This window comes from Haliaeetus albicilla, chromosome 7 (assembly GCF_947461875.1).
Source record: "Haliaeetus albicilla chromosome 7, bHalAlb1.1, whole genome shotgun sequence".
Classification (NCBI taxonomy): domain Eukaryota; kingdom Metazoa; phylum Chordata; class Aves; order Accipitriformes; family Accipitridae; genus Haliaeetus; species Haliaeetus albicilla.
In genome coordinates this window covers 32,397,248-32,412,832 of record NC_091489.1, presented here as the reverse complement: position 1 = coordinate 32,412,832, position 15,585 = coordinate 32,397,248, and the positions used below count along the sequence as shown (strand labels likewise).

Here is a 15,585-nt window from a genome sequence, read left to right as displayed (position 1 = left end):
TTTTAAAAACTTGAGAATGAAGAATTTGCTGTTGGAAATGTCAGAGATTGTTGGAGATAACAAATTGATTGGACCTCAGAGTGCATTTTTACCTAGATTGTTGAGCTAGGATATTTGGATTATTTTTCATTCATAATTCACTGTATCATTCAGGGAAAGAAAATGTGTGATTCAGGGAAACAAAGTATTTATGAATAATACAAAATAAGATGGATTTAAAAGGAGAGGTAAAAGAAACACAAAACTAAAAAAACTGGCTTTAGGGAAAAATTGCAAGTGGAATGGAAAATGTGAGACTTAAAAAAGTTTCTTTGGAGTCATATCAAATTTTTGCAGTGGTAGAACTTCATCAAAACAAATATGGCCGTAATTAATGTTTTTGATTCAACAAATTGCATTTAGGTGGGGTTTTTTTCACCAAAATGTGTAACTAGTTGTATTTCATGCATAACTTTCTCAAAACATTTTTGCTTGAAGATTAATTCTTTAGATGCTTTTTAAGTAGTGACCTTCCATTATTTTTGAGTTGAAAATATATTTCTAAAAAATTGTGAGCTGGAATGAATCTCAGTCCGTGTGGAAGTGGGTTGGTTTTGCATCAGACAACTGCCTCTGGCATGGGATTTTACATCAGGAGAATAATGCTGTGAGGTCACACCGCTGTGCAGACCAAGCATGCAGTATCTCAAGCTCCATGGGGAAGGAGGAGAGTGGAAAATTGTTTGGAAAACACTTTCATTACTAACTTCCGAAATGCCACTTTTAAGGTACAACGGGAAGGAGCAGCAGTGTTCACGTTAACAGCTTCAAAGGTGTTGCTGTGGCAGGAAGGGAGATGGGTTGGACGTGTTTTCCCCCACAATTTCCCTTTCCCTTGGGCTGCCAAAGTGAGGGGAGGGGGGTCAGATGGAAGCAGTGCTGCTTATCGGCCGGCTGTGTTGCCGCATCTTGTCTTCAAGCCATGGAGGCTGGCTGCAGGGTAGATGCAGTAGAATTTCACAAGGTACTGGCAGCAGCACCAGCCCACGGAGGCATTCCCAAATTTCCTATGTGTGTGATAGGGAGTTTTAGTCCACTGGTTGTTTTTAATGCACACAGTAAGTTCTTTGCTCCTGACACCTGAGGTCCTAGATGCAGTTGCCGTTTATGTTTGTGTGGATACCTACTTCCCATGGCTTGAGCTACTGCAAAACTTTTCTTAACTTTGCTCTACATCTGAAACTTCTGATAGCTCATTATTAGATTCTTATACTTCATTGGCCCAGCTTGTTTGCTTTTCCACAGTTATCTTAAAACAATCCTGAAATGAAAAAAAAAAAAAAAAAAGAAAGAAAGATTCTGCAGAAGGAAAGATGTATTTCAGGTAGTGAGAAGGGAGAGGAGTTCAGTATTTGAAGCTTAAACTTGGGGACAAGATAATATGAAAAACTGTAATTGTGGAATAATTAAGGATTAAGGGGTTTAATGTATTTATTTTCTTTTTTAATGTTTCTAATTTTTTTTTAACTTAAACACTCCATGTGAACTGCAGCCCTCCTGGTAACTTGTGTTGGCAGCATGTTGCGTTTTTCATGTGATCGTTTTATTTTTGTTCTTGGTAGAAACAGAAATTCATGAGATCACATTGGAAGTATGCAAACGTCTACAGGGGCTTGATCAGGATAGTCTAAAACCACAATTTCTGCTTCTGTAATTCTTTATTGATCACAGTTACTGTTTTTAATGCTCTGGTCACTATTTTAATTCTACGTTATGCTATGTTATTTTGGTAGTTTTAATAATAACAGCTAGGTATAAATGCTATAAATAGTTTTAATAATACCATACCTTTCCTCTTCTGAGTGCTTTTTCCTTGCTTTAAGCTGAATGACCATATTGATTTTCCCCTTCCACTTTCCATGGAAGGGTTGCTGAGGCCTTTCTCTGAATGATGACCCTTTCTGGAAAGCAGTAGTAGCCAAGGATGCTGAGGAGCCCTTTGAATTGGGAGGGAATATGAGTCGATCAGCTCGCTGGCCGCCAGGAGCTCTGCTCACTAAGGCACAGCCTTAGGCATGTAAAGTCCCGCACATTTTCTGTCCCTATGGCTAGGGGCTGCGTTGGTTGTAGTGAAGGTTCAAAGGATACAGTGGCATTCATCCAGGGCACGAGGGTGCACGAGCCCAAGCCCCTCGGTCACCCACACTGCTTAATGGCTGGCTGAAGTCAAAAGGGTCCCTCAGGCATGGCTTCCCTATGGAAACCCTTGTGGGGTATAGCTAACAGAGGCAGGACAGTCGCGGTCAAAACCTCACCATGTCTACTGTTATTTTGAGCAGGACAACTTGGTGGCCTAGTGCTCCCCACAGCCTGTTGTAAGCCTGTGCTGGTGTATGTCTAGTTTGATAAGCTATCATATAAACGGCATGGAGGAGAGGCCTTTCAAACCAGAGGCAGCTGAGGATGGCACCTCCCGAGCTTTGATCCCTACCTAAGCTTAATTTCTCTCCTTCTTCTGTATTTTGGGGATAATAATACTGATACTTACTCATTTTGTAAAGCTGAGTAAGTATCAGCTGATGTTTTTTAACTAGCACTGTTGGGTAAAAAATAAAGGGTAGGTAGGTAGAAGCATACATTCAAGAATTAGAGCTTCTGGCCACAGCCATCAAGAGTGACTAACACATTCATCTCCTGTCCCCAAGGACCTCACTGCAAACACTTAATGATGGTTCCAAATTTTAAGCTATTACCTCATTGCCTGTAAGTAAAGTACATGGCAGTATGATTTACCTGAACAAGAAATAATGTGTCCAACCCCTTGTGGGATACTAAAGCCGCATGGAGGTGACATTAATAAGTCGTTTTTATTGGGGTTAAAGAGAGGACAGAGGATCTGTAGGAGGGCAGACAGTGAGACAACAGAAGGAAGAAGGTTGTTATGTGTTAATGGGAACAGTGGTCCAGATAATGATCTGCCCGTCTAATCATCAGTCTCATTTTCCCCCCCTTGTCTGGCTCCAAAATCCTAAAAGCAAGTGTAAGTCACCTTGTTTAGTAGCTAGAGAGCAGAGAAATCGGGATAGGTGGACTTGTGATGGGAAGCAACCCAAGGGGACAGCAAACTGAACAGTAAGGCCACACAGGGACGGAGTCTGGTGGGGTGCTGGTTGTGCAGTCTTTTATTTACACACACACACTGACATGGCAGTTTGTCATGCCATCAGCAAGTCAGATAAAAGACACATGACTACTGCTACTAATGGGAGGGCAGCTTCCCATTAGTGAATGAACTGTAATGTCCCTGTAAGGCCACAGAATATGGTTATCATTCTCTAAGAGAAGGATACTGAGGCTTTTAAAAGAAAAACAGCTGGGTTTTTTGAGCCAGCTGGTTTTAAGCAGAAAACTTCCTTCTTTAACCTTGACCCACAGGTGTTTGCCAGCGTTGTGCCTGGGGCTGGTGGTTTAAGGAGAAACACGGCCAATGCACTGTGAGACTGTCACGGGTTTGCAGGCCCCAGGCTTGCTGAGGAAGACTTCAGTGAGGGGTCAGGTCTGGCAATGGGATGGCTGCGTTGCACCCAGGCTCACCCGTTGTGCTCTTCATTACAGCTGGAGTCCTGTGTGATAGCTTGGTGGTCAGGGAATAGGCTCTGAGGTACTCATCTGAAGCCAAGCAAGGGGAAAGACTGACAGTGCCTTTGAAATAAAAAAGAAAACTAATTTTTACACACTGTTGCAGTTTTAATCAACCTTCCTTGTCTACTGTCTGCTCCTTCTCAACTAACTTCAACCTTCTCATGATTAGATATCTGTATAGACTGTCTCTGGAGACAATGAAGAGAGACAGGTAGCTCCAGATTCATGTCATTTCTATTAAACGCTCAACTTCGGGGGGATTATCCACTGGAGGCGCTTTAGGAGGTGAATATTAGACACTATTGCTATCTAACAATATGCTTATGGTTGCACTGGGTTCAGATAACGTTCAGTTTCTGAGGGATTTCAAATATTTCTATTGCTCTTAAACCTAATTAAGCAAATCAAGGTTCTGAATGAACTTGAGAGCCAGGACACTTTATCTGACTTTTGATTTTACATACCTCCTTGTATACCTGAGGTGCCCAGAATTCACAAATTCAGTAATTCCATGTACGACAATGAGGTGGGGAGCTGCAGCAGCCCATCTCTGACTCAGACACTCCTTATAAAGAAATTCATGCCCTTTTATAACCCTGTGTCTTCCAGTGCTTTGGAGCCTTTCCCACAATTCCTAGATTTATGAAAAATATTGTATGCAGAGCTGCCTCTCCATGCAGGAACTGTAACTGGCTTTGTGGGGTGCTCGGACACTGCTGCAGATCTGCATCGGCAGCCCAGGGCCTGGCTGCAAACACTCCCGAACAGGAAAAGATGATGGCACTTGGCGTGCATGGTGCACAGTGTGCTCGGAGCCCACTGGCAGGCACTGCCTCTGCCATCGCTGCTGTTTCAGATTAACCCAAGGAATGTTTTGTCCCACATTTGGCATAAATTTCCCTCTAACTGTGATAGCATCTTTGGGTAATTGTCATAAATAAACAGAAGGACTCATCTTCCGCTCCCTCCCTCCTGTTTTTTTAAGCAGTGAGGATATTTAGTAGTGAACTGTAACTGAAAGCATGATTTCACCATGATGGCTGAGCTTTTGCCTAGAACGTAATCTTTGGATTTGCAATATGACCTATGTGAGTGCCATGCTGCCTTCACTCTGAAGTAGTGACCAGCACAGATGTAGCCTCTTGGTGGTTGAGAAGGTCACTGGGCAGCAGGAGTGGAGTCCTGGGGCTGCAGGGCCCTGGCTGTGTGCTGGGCAGTGAGGCATGATCAGCATCGTTTGTGGGTTTTTCCTGCCAACCATGCTACAGCACTGTTCCTCGGATAATACACATACTCTTGGAAGCATTACCAAAATGGAGACAAAAGGAGGATCCCTTCAAAAATTTGTATGTAGACATAAAGCCAGAAAACAAAGCAAGTTCAGGAAAAAAAGAAGGGCACCGCATGAAAGAAGGGTCTTACGGTAGTGATTGTCTTAACAGTTGATGCAAATACATGTTTTAGAGTCAGGATGTATTTAATGGAACCATTTGTGCCTCAGACCCGGTGTTAGTCAGCACTGTGTCACTGAGGTGGGAAACTGAGGCCAGAACAGCAGGAAAAACTGCCAGAAACAAGGCAGGAAATGAGCTTTAGCAGGGGAACCAAAAGGAAAAAGCCAGAACTTAGATCTTGAGGAAGAAAAGCTGCAAAATTTGTCTAATTAAGGAATGTAGAACTAGACCAGGTGAGCTAAGGACGTTGATTTGCACATCAGGAGAAAGGAGAAGAGGCTTCACAAAAAGAAAGTCAGAGATGCAGGATGAAAACCAGGACAGAAGCATGGGGAATGGGATTGGAAGGGCTCAGAGGGAGGGGTAGCGGTAAAGTCACATGCTGTGGACAGGTCAAGGATGGTAAGACTAGTATAGGGCCTAATGTTCAAGTGAAAATTTGTACTGCCTGTTGAGAGCCATTGCAATAGAGTGAAGGAGACTTGAAACTAGATAGGATAGACTCAAGCATAGAGCTGAAGGATCAGAATTCATAGCACCTTTATGCCTCCTGGAAAAAAAATACAGCTCAAAATACAATTGCCTAAGAAACTATTGCAAAACTGCTGCAGCTACAGTTAGCAGAACCTGACTCCCTCTTTTTAAGAAGGTGGGTGGATGGATGGTTGGATGCATGGACGGACGGACGGATGGAGCAGGTTTGGCTTTGGAACTCACCCCTTTTGCTTCCTGCCGTGCTTATATTGGTCGTGATGAAAAATTGGCTTTGTCTTCAGCTGAAACTTTCATACACATTAACTTTTTTAAATAACGGGTCATGCAGATCCTAATATGGGCACTAAAAACAAAGGCTATACAAATAAATACTGGGAAAGGACCCACAGCTTCCTGAAGACCGATAGCCAGATTTCTTTCTGCATGCCTTTTGCATCCTGTTGATGATATAACACTTTTTCCCCAGTAATGTCCAAGACACATACTGTATTAATCAGATAATGTAACTTTCCATGATCTAGCCCTAAGAAATGTAATTTAACTTTTTTTCCCTCCCTCTTTGACTCCCTTTGACGAATGACTTTTTCCTAATGGTTTCTCCAACCCAAGAAATCTGGCAAAAGTTATTATATTGTTCTCAGAGCAACGTTTGTGGTGTGATCAATGTGTGATTAGCTACCTGAAGCTTAATAAAGGCCTTGCTCTTTCAAAGGCTTATCCGTGATCCATACTGCACATGAATCGGAATGGCTTGTGAAAGCCAGTAGGAGTATGGACACCAATACAGCTAAATCCACATATATGTTAAGGACTTGGGTACCCCAGGATGGTACCCAAAACCAGCCTTATGCACAAATGAGTGCACATTCCTTCAGCTTTGCAATGACTGCATGGAAATCAATAGGCGTATTGAATGTGTGGCGCTAATAGGAAAAAGAAAGGAATATATTCTTGCGTCCCGTAAAAATGCGTTCTTAATTTCGCCCCTGCCTCCTGTGGTACGTTCCCCATACTGTAGCACCAGTAGCATTAGATACACCTGAAGACAGCTTGTCTCTCTTGTTGTAGTTGCAGGTGGAACTTGATCAGGAATATCAAGACAAATTCAAAAGACTGCCTTTGGAAATTCTGGAGTTCGTACAGGAAGCCATGAAAGGGAAAATTAGCGAAGATGGAGACCACAGTTCTGCCCCTTCTTCCCTGGCATCTGACAGTGGAAAATCAAATCATAAACCTCTGCAAAGTGAAGAGGAATTGGAAGAAGATAATCCAGAAAAAGTGTTTGATACTACTTTTTAATTGCCCAAGAAACAATCAGTGCGCCAGGGCGCACCACTCCCCAGCTGCCGTCTCTGCTCTCCCAATGTGAGCTGCCACTGAAGCGCTTCGGGAGGCAGGAGGAATCTGCATTCAAGTGCACATTTCCCAAAAGGAACATTTTATAAAAAGTATTGTGCAAAGGTCTTCATTCTCATTCTTCATCTTATTATTATTCTAAAGCTTAGTGCAGTTGTAATGGGAAAATTAATGTTAACCATCCTCTCCCCTGTTTTTTCTTTTTTTTTTTTTTTTTGGCCAATTTACAATGAGTAATTTTCTGGCCGTGTTCACTGTTAAGCATGTTTAATGAAGACCAGTGTATTGTGCAGAGACGAATGTGTGCAGATTTCCTTTTGAAGTGCCGGTGCAAAGTGCTCCAAACTAATACAGATCCTAGAGAATATTATAACAGTACTTCATCATATTTGTTTCCTTCTTTATAACTGCACCTTGACAGCTGTACCATCATTTTACATTTGCACTGAAACATGTAATCCTTTTTAGCTTTGCAAGCACTGGTGGCTTGCTGTCTTGATATTAAGTTTATCACATGGAAAGAAATGTAATTGCTGCTGAAAATTCTCGGAACTGTGGGGACAAGAGGAAAACAAAGAGAAGAACTCTGCCTGGAGATTGTCGGTGTCTGTGTATGTCTGTGTTTGTTACACTGTGTGAGTGCATATATGTTTGTGTATATATATATATCTATCTATATGTGCACACACATCCGTCTATATACACACACGGCATGTTTCTGTTTGAAGTCAGCGTGGTCTCTTGGCCAAATGAAATGTTTCAGGGATACGTGAGTAGAGAGAATCTTTATGAAAGCTAACATCTGGGTTATACTGCTATAAAATAGTCATTGAATCATAAAATTCTTTTTGTGGTGTTAGTGTTGTAAATCAAAGTAGTTTTAGAATATAAATTTGATATATATTTTGCAGACTCAAAAGTATTGATTTTAAGTATCATATTTTAAGCTTACTGAATTTGATAGGATTATAAAATGTTTAGGACTACAGTATTTGAAATTTAACAGAATCTTCCATTATTTTTGCGACTGAGGTTCAGTTTTACTAAGGTCTGAAATTTAAAAGCAAAATATAAAAACCTGATCACTGTTATTTAAAAATGTATATTAATCCATTTAACTGACTTCTTAAAATAAGAACAATCAAAGTTAGTGTACTGTATGATATGCATGAGAGAAGTAACAGCACATTTTGAGAAATTTGTATCAGACGACAGAGAGGCTTTGTGAAAGTCAGGATATTTGAAAAGGTAAAGAAATGCTATTCTCTGGATTCCCATAGTAACAGAAATAGGAATTATAAAACATTACAGACAGATTCTTATTTGTACCCAAGCCAACACATAGCGCTAAAGGCCTTTCCCTCAGCCGTGTAGTGAAGAGGCGTCTTAGGGCAATGGATAAACTAGCTCAAAAGACATAGATTTGCATCGAGAGGCTTGATCCTGCAAACTCACATTTTCCTGCGCACCGCTGTGCTCAGCACGACTGTTCTGGGGAATAACATTCACGTGCATGCTTGCGAGATTGGGGCCTTACTTTGTATTAAAAAGCAATCCGAGAAAGCAGTCAAGGGAGGCATTTTAATACATTGTAACAGTTAAGTTACTTTACTTCCATTCCCTCAGGATTTTAGTACTTTAAAATAACTTATTATTTTAATTTAAGCAATAAAATATAAATCAAGCTTAAGTTTTCAGTTAAATAATGGTGTGTATATATATAAAGTTCACATCTTGGAAATCAAACAGTATTTTGATGTTTCTTTTTTAAGCTTAGAGCAGAAAGAAAGAAAAATTGCATATTGTTTGGAGATCATATTTTGGATTAAACTATTCTGGTTTACGATGATGAAATTAGTGAACATGAAATTAAAAAATCTGACTTTCATCTTAATGCTAGGAAAGGTGAATCCTTTGTTAATCCTTGTTTTGCACTTTGAAATCAATCTTAATCACTCATTGAAAACGTAGAGAGTCAAGATGTAATGCTGCATTTTATAAAGTAAAAATGACACATTGTCTAAATTATTAAAAGAATAAACTGATAGCAGTGTTCACAATAAAACTGAAGACTATTACGTTATAGAAACCATTGTACAGCACAGGCTTTTTGGTAAAATCTTAGCTCCTTTGAATTTCAGCACTATGTTCCCGTGGACTTCGGGGGAGCCAGGACTTCGCCACAGTCTTCAAAGAAACTTGGGCAAATACCAGTTAACCTTTTATTTATATTTAAAAATAAATAAATATACCGGTTGGATTAAATATACTATTCAGCTGTAGTCATTTTACAGTACATTTGTATTTGACCATTTCCTGTACTCACATTTTTTTATATCTGTACAGTGCCACTTTCTGCAGGTGTAAGGTAGTGTGTAATACTGTACATCTTGCATTGTTCAAACTATTTCAGTGAAACAGATATCATTTAATATTGATATTACTTGAACTAGAGTAAGATAATGAAAAAAGGGTCTTTATGATGTGCAAGTCTTGTGCCTTTTATGTATTTGCCTTGTTCTGTGTTGAATGTGTGGAAATGCTGTATCGTGGACTTTCTGCTGTATAGAATAGAGCTGTCTATATTAAACTAGGTCGTGCACTTCAGATATCTTTACACTACTGAAAATAGCTTGGTTTTGGCAGTATAAACAGAATTTTAAAAATTCTAATGAAGGCCAGACATTTTAGATTTAACATGTTCATAATTATGTTAATTAATGCTCATGTATTAGCTAAACATTCACTGAAAGATAACTAAAGGGACAACATTGCTTGCCTTTCTTTGAAATCAGTGTTGCTCTTATACATTGTATTAATAGTGTCTGTGATTGATTAGTCCTTGATGATTTGCTTTCAAAGTAGGATGAAATATTTCAGTTAACATGTACATATTTTTCAGTTCCTCAATCTATGATTGTTTCAGAGGCATAATTCACATTTTTGTAAAAATTCTATGCAATTTTGTGGCATGATGTTTCTTCCACTTGTAATTTTACGTGCTTACATTACAGATCCAAAGGACAAATAAAAATTTCTTAACACAAGATGGTTGTTTTCTCTGTTCATTGACTCAAAAGCCTCAGTTGACTCAGGAGACCTTACTGACCTTGAAGACCTTTACCCTGGCCCCTTTGCTCCTGCGAAGGGCAGTGGCACGAGGAGTCGATGAAGTTTCCCTGCAGGCTCTTGTGTTCACAACGAGAACAAGAAATTGCATGTGCCTGGGCACCCGCCGCCCCTCCCAGAAAAATGTGCATTTGCCAGTGCTCTAAAACAATGGGAGACTTTTTCAAAAAGTGCACAGCAGCCAATGAACTGGTAAGAAAATGTATTGGGTTAGAGGACAGGCTTTTGTAGAATAGCAGTTGCATGATTTTCAGCCATACTGGTAAACTACCTTGACAAATTAGAGCAGCCTTACTTCTCTTCCACTGCCCCAGCTGTTTCACTGATCATCTATGCAATTATATATGTGCTGTGAAATGTACCTTTGCAGGGGCCTTCCACTGAGAGCACTGAAAAATAAATCTATTCCATTGGCTTTTGACTTTCCTTTCCCCATTTAATTTACAATGTAAAAAATTATCTCTGGGAGAAGAGATAAGCAGGTATATTAATCCAGTGTACTAAGGGATACACCTATTAAAATAAATAGTCTCCAAGGCAAGTAGACTCAAATTGCTCACTAGAAGAGGTGTCAGGAAATGGGGTCTGATGAGGGGGATGGACACGGCACAGCTAAAAGCAGGCAAGGAAGGGAGGAACAGAGCTGAAAGCCGAGCCCCTGAATTTGACAGAGAGGAGTAAGCCTAGGACAGAAAAGGAGCAGGGGGGAAAGCGAAAGAAAAGAAAAACAGGGATGTTTCCTTCCCAAAGGAGGAGCAGTGGGGTGTGAAATCAAGAGCAGGGTTCATCAGGGCCCCATTAGTGAGCTGCCTGTCGTGTAGCGAGGCAGGCGAGGGGAGGCAGCATGGTGGTGAGGATTTGGGGAGGACGAGGGGGAGACAGTGACACCGAGCACAGAGGGAAAAGCCAGGAGGCCATGGGAAGGATTGGGAAATAGCCCTCGGCTCCCACGGGGCTCAGTGAGGCAGGATTCTCACAGCCGGCCGAGCAGGCGACCTTGGCGTTTGTTGTACTTGGGCCACAGGAGACTGACTTGGCTGCTGAGGAGAGAGGGCGACAGGCTGGGATGTGTGGAAGAACAATTTGGAGGCCGACCACGGGGAAGATGGTGTTAACGGAGGCCAGGCAGCGGGTCCAGAGCTGCGTGCTCTCATGCAGCTGTGGACACTACGTGAAGCAAGCCCATTGGGTTGCTGAATCTTCAAGTGGGTTCTGCAGATGCTCCTGGTGATGGCCAGAAGAAAACCAGCCTCACTACAGCAGCAGAAGTCTGCTACTATGAGCTAGGGAAGGTGACCAAAGACTTCACTTAGCCCTCTAAGTGGATGCTTTGGTAACTACTGCCAGTGCCAGGTTCTACCACAAGTAATTGATCCTCAGCTTTATGAGACTAACATCATTTCCTTCACAGTGATGAAGCTTCCAGGCGAGGGCTGGGGGCTGTCTGGATCCAAGTGAGGTCTGGGGGTGGGCATTGGGGGACATCACTGAGCAGGGCAGGAAGAGTTTGGAGGGGGTGAGCAGGCTAAAGGGCCATACAATGAGGCCTCCTAAAACCCAGGCATGCAGTCGAACCCCAGGAAATCATTTTGAGGTAAACAGCTGTACCTTTGAAAGACATGAATGGGGGTTTAAACCCACAAGGACTACATTGTACCCTCAGACTTCAGGAGAGCTCTGAGTGTGGGAGCTGTGCAAGTCAAATCTGCCAGCCCTGGCTGAAGCACTCAAGCTCATGAAGCCACTAAGTTTCAGCTACAAAATTCAGGTCAGCATTTCTTACTGACAGATTGGCTTCAACAACTGCATTTGGCTTGTTTGGGCACTCATTCAAAGACATCTTGCTTGCTCCAGTAACTGCAGAGGGAGTAGAAGAACCTAACTCTACATCTGAATTTCACTTCTGACATCAGGCATCGAGGAGCCAGGTAGTTTCTGGCTATGGTAGTGTTACTTAATGAGAAAACAGCTAAGTCCTCTCCTGGATTTAGCCAGAAGACACCCGAATGCCAAGTGAGACCACTTCTGTGACCCTGCCATTTCCCATGGAGTTGAAACAGTTAATGCCGACCTCCCTTCCCAGCTCTGCCCAGACATGAAGCTTCCTTAAATATGCACAGCAGGATTTGCTTGGCCATCATTAGGCCTAGGTCCTCCTCAGAGTCAGGGAATTGGCCTTACTCTTCTCTTCTTTAAGGGGTCAGCAGGAGAAAGAGGAGTCTTTGTGCAGTGAAGAAAGAGCTACTTAGCAGAAGGGCCAGGGCAGGAAATTAAAGCCACATGCAAAAAGCAGCAGGTGATGGTCCCTAGTGAAGTTAAGGAAGGTGACTGCAGAAACACATTTTGGGATTAGAAGAGGTCCTCTAAAGAGGGAGACTCTCTACTGGTGTGCAGTGGTAGGGCAGTTGGCTTGTGCTGCTTTCCAAGACCTACTTCTCTTTCACTTCTTCTGAGTGGGTGGGTTTAGAGGTTCAGTTCTCAGGTTCCTTGGGATCAGTGTCATGGGGGTAGCATGACAGGAAGGTCAATCTGAGGGAAAAGAACCTGAAGAAATGAAAAATCCAAGTGTTCAGCTTGCAGATGATAAAGAAGAAAATATTGGAGGTAACACCTTGACTACTGTATAACTGATACAGTTTTAAAGGCCTGGGATTTGTGGAATGGTGGGCTGCAAAACATGGCAAGAAGTGCTAATTGTTTTGGCTGGATCCAAACCAGAGCAGGTAGAAGGGCTTTAAGTAGCACTGGAGGAGCCAAGCTCTAATTAGGAACAAATTGAAGCAAACTTGATGAATGTGAAGAGAAGAAATTTAAAACCTGCTGCTGTATCAATGGAGGAAACCTGGCTAATGAGCAGAAGAGCTTGGCAACTTCCATCATCGAGAACTGTAATGTAATCAGTGTTACTGAGCTGCAGTGGGATAATTAGCCTGTTCAAATAAGTTATTACAGCCTGCGTAATGGGGATCAAATAATTTAAAAAGAAAAAAAGGTTGGGAGGGGGTAGATTGAACTTTGTTCTTTTCTTGGGTAAGATGAAGTTTAGTTGGTAAATGTTGATGCATTGATCTAATCTACTGATGGCAGGAGCTGCGAGCAGGGCAGGTGACTTGCCTTCAGCTGGGAAGAGGTTACAGGTGTGAAATGCTCTGTCCATGTTTTGTACTGGCATTTTCAGGAAGATGCAGAGAAAAGCCAGCTCTGTACACTCCCTGGGCTGAAAGTTGGGCTTCACAGAAAAACCACTGGAGGCTGGTGGAAAGGCATTACACCAGCCAACAGATGGAAGCTGGAGGCAAGCAAGTTAAAGACAGAGCACAATCTTCTTTATTTTCTTCCTTTCTGCACAAGCACACCAGAGATGATGAATTGTAAGTACAGACAGAAAAAGTGGATGATGCACTGCATAGGATGGTGTCACATCGTGTTACTCACGCCATGTGGTCAGTGTGGATGCAGAAGAGAGGAATGTGTTAGACAAGCCAGACCAGACAATCTCACAGCATCTCCTGGCCTTAAAGTCTGTGAATCTTACCACAATGTTCTTCTCTTGGAGGGGGTTTTTCCCTCCAGGAGGAGACTTTCACATATGATCACCTAAAAGGTTGTGATTCCCTTTGGAAAGGCTTTGTAATATCCTCTTAATTGCCAGGGTCAGTAAAGCAACCCTGAGCGTTGTCTCTGTGGCTCAGCCATATGGGATGTCTCCCAAAAAACAAGCCACCTCTCTCCACGGGTGTAAATCAGCAAAAGCGTGGTATCCCAGGAGCCCTTGGCAATAATTAAGGAAAGTCAACCCAAGTGCTCTCACGGCTCGCCACCAGCTGAGCAGAGCAGATGAACTCCCTGGCTGGAAGCTAACCCAAGCCATAAAGTCCGTGGTAAGATGCATCTCTGACTCATGGAGTGCTGCCTGTTGGCCTCAGGGAAACAGCTGGAGACGCAGCCCCAGCGAGGAGGAGGAGGCAGTGGCCGTGGCGTGCCGCAATTTCCATCCAAGGGTGCAATGATCTCAGCAGAGAGCTCAGTTCCTCGAGCCTCCCTCTCCATCTAGGGGAAAAGCCTTTCCTGATGAGAAGGGACTTCTAGAAGTAGGAAACAGCCTGTGTTCCCTTCAGTAAATAAATATTATGCCCTGCTTTCACTTTGCTGCTGCAAAATGCTCCCTCTGGTCATTAAGCCCAAGACAGCAGCCCGACCGTCAGCAGGGCTGTTAGCTGCTGTGATTTATGAGCTGGAGGAGACCAGAGAGGCCCCTTCACGCTGTCGCTGCCTTCTGTGCCTCACTCAGAAACCTGCAGGCAGCTGCCAGGCCCAGCTGCAGAAGGAGGGAAGGGGAAAGGTCCTTCCCTGCTCCCCAGGAGGTATTTTTCTGCGGAAGTGCTGGGTGGGCAACAGGGCTGGTAGCCCCTCAGCAGGGCTGGGGATGGCGCAGAGCTGGTGCAAGTGGCACGTGCTGTCCTACGTCACCTGGGTTTGTACCACACAGGGAGTGATGCCGTGAAACGCTGCTGTTTCACAGCACCCTGGGCAGTGCAGGGACCCTGGGCAGCACAGGCTCTCTGCTCACTACATGCTGCTGAGAAACCCCACGCTGCCTCTCTTGTGCAGGACCCAATTTAGCCCAGTGCTTTGGAGCATTCACCAGTGAGTGTCTCCTACATCCTGTTGCTATTAGCTCCTTTTATTATATTAGGGCCCTAGAAACAGGAAGAAAACACCCTGGTATCGACTTGATAGCAAGAAAATAATTGCTCTGCTTTCCCTGAGGAAATCCAGCTTTGGGTGTGTGCTCTCCCTTTGCATTGCAGCTTTCCATGAAAAGCAAGTATTTTCTATTGCCATAATTTAAAACCTGTATCTGGCTTTACAAATTCCTGTTCCCTCAGCCCGGTGACAGATCAAGGAGCTGTGATAACTTTCTTGTGTCAAAGTAACTAATGAGAAGGAAATTATCTGGCTCTCTATGGAAATGCTGTTGTTCTCAACTCCTTGGGGGATGCTGCAGGTCCCCGCCTGCAAACAGACACCACGATGTGCTGTGTGACAGCTGTGGACCAGGGCACCAGCGGTGCCAGACGGGGCCAGGGCACAGGGACAGGCATTTGCCAATGTTACACATGGTGATAAAAATCTTGGGGTTTAACAGTACCTGCTTCACTATGGGTTAAGGTGAATTTGACACTTATCATTATCTTGCTTCTTGGAGTTAATACAGCTAAACGTTTCTTTTACACGTATTCCAATCACTTACAAGCATTGAGATAGTTGCAGCAAAGTACTATTTGACTATATATAGCGCTACCTTAAAAAACAGGTGTATAAAAGCCAGCACAAGCCCTGCATGTGAAATGAGAAGGAGCTGGTTTTTACACAAAGCGATTCCTCCGGCAGATTCCTGGGTTGCACTTTCATTTTCAAAACCTTTCCCATCTGTTGGCACTAGCTGACGCTCTGCAGCAGCCTCTGCAGAAACCCAGGCTGGAGGAGGCGAGGGGCAGCCTCACTGTCCCTGGCAGAGGACAACCTT

General features: G+C 43.1%; 1 protein-coding gene across 2 annotated transcripts in view; it reads left to right on the top strand.

Moving 5' to 3' along the window:
• Window positions 1-9,973, top strand: part of PLCB1 (phospholipase C beta 1) — a 412,892-nt gene extending 402,919 nt beyond the window's left edge. The window contains exon 32 of one of the 2 annotated variants that reach the window (XM_069787592.1): window positions 6,639-9,973. In XM_069787592.1, coding sequence (XP_069643693.1) covers window positions 6,639-6,869 — 231 coding nt within the window. In that variant the 3' untranslated portion in view covers window positions 6,870-9,973. The remainder of the gene's footprint in view (window positions 1-6,638) is intronic. The other variant, XM_069787594.1, reaches the window with a different exon arrangement.
• The last annotated feature ends 5,612 nt before the right edge of the window (window positions 9,974-15,585 follow it).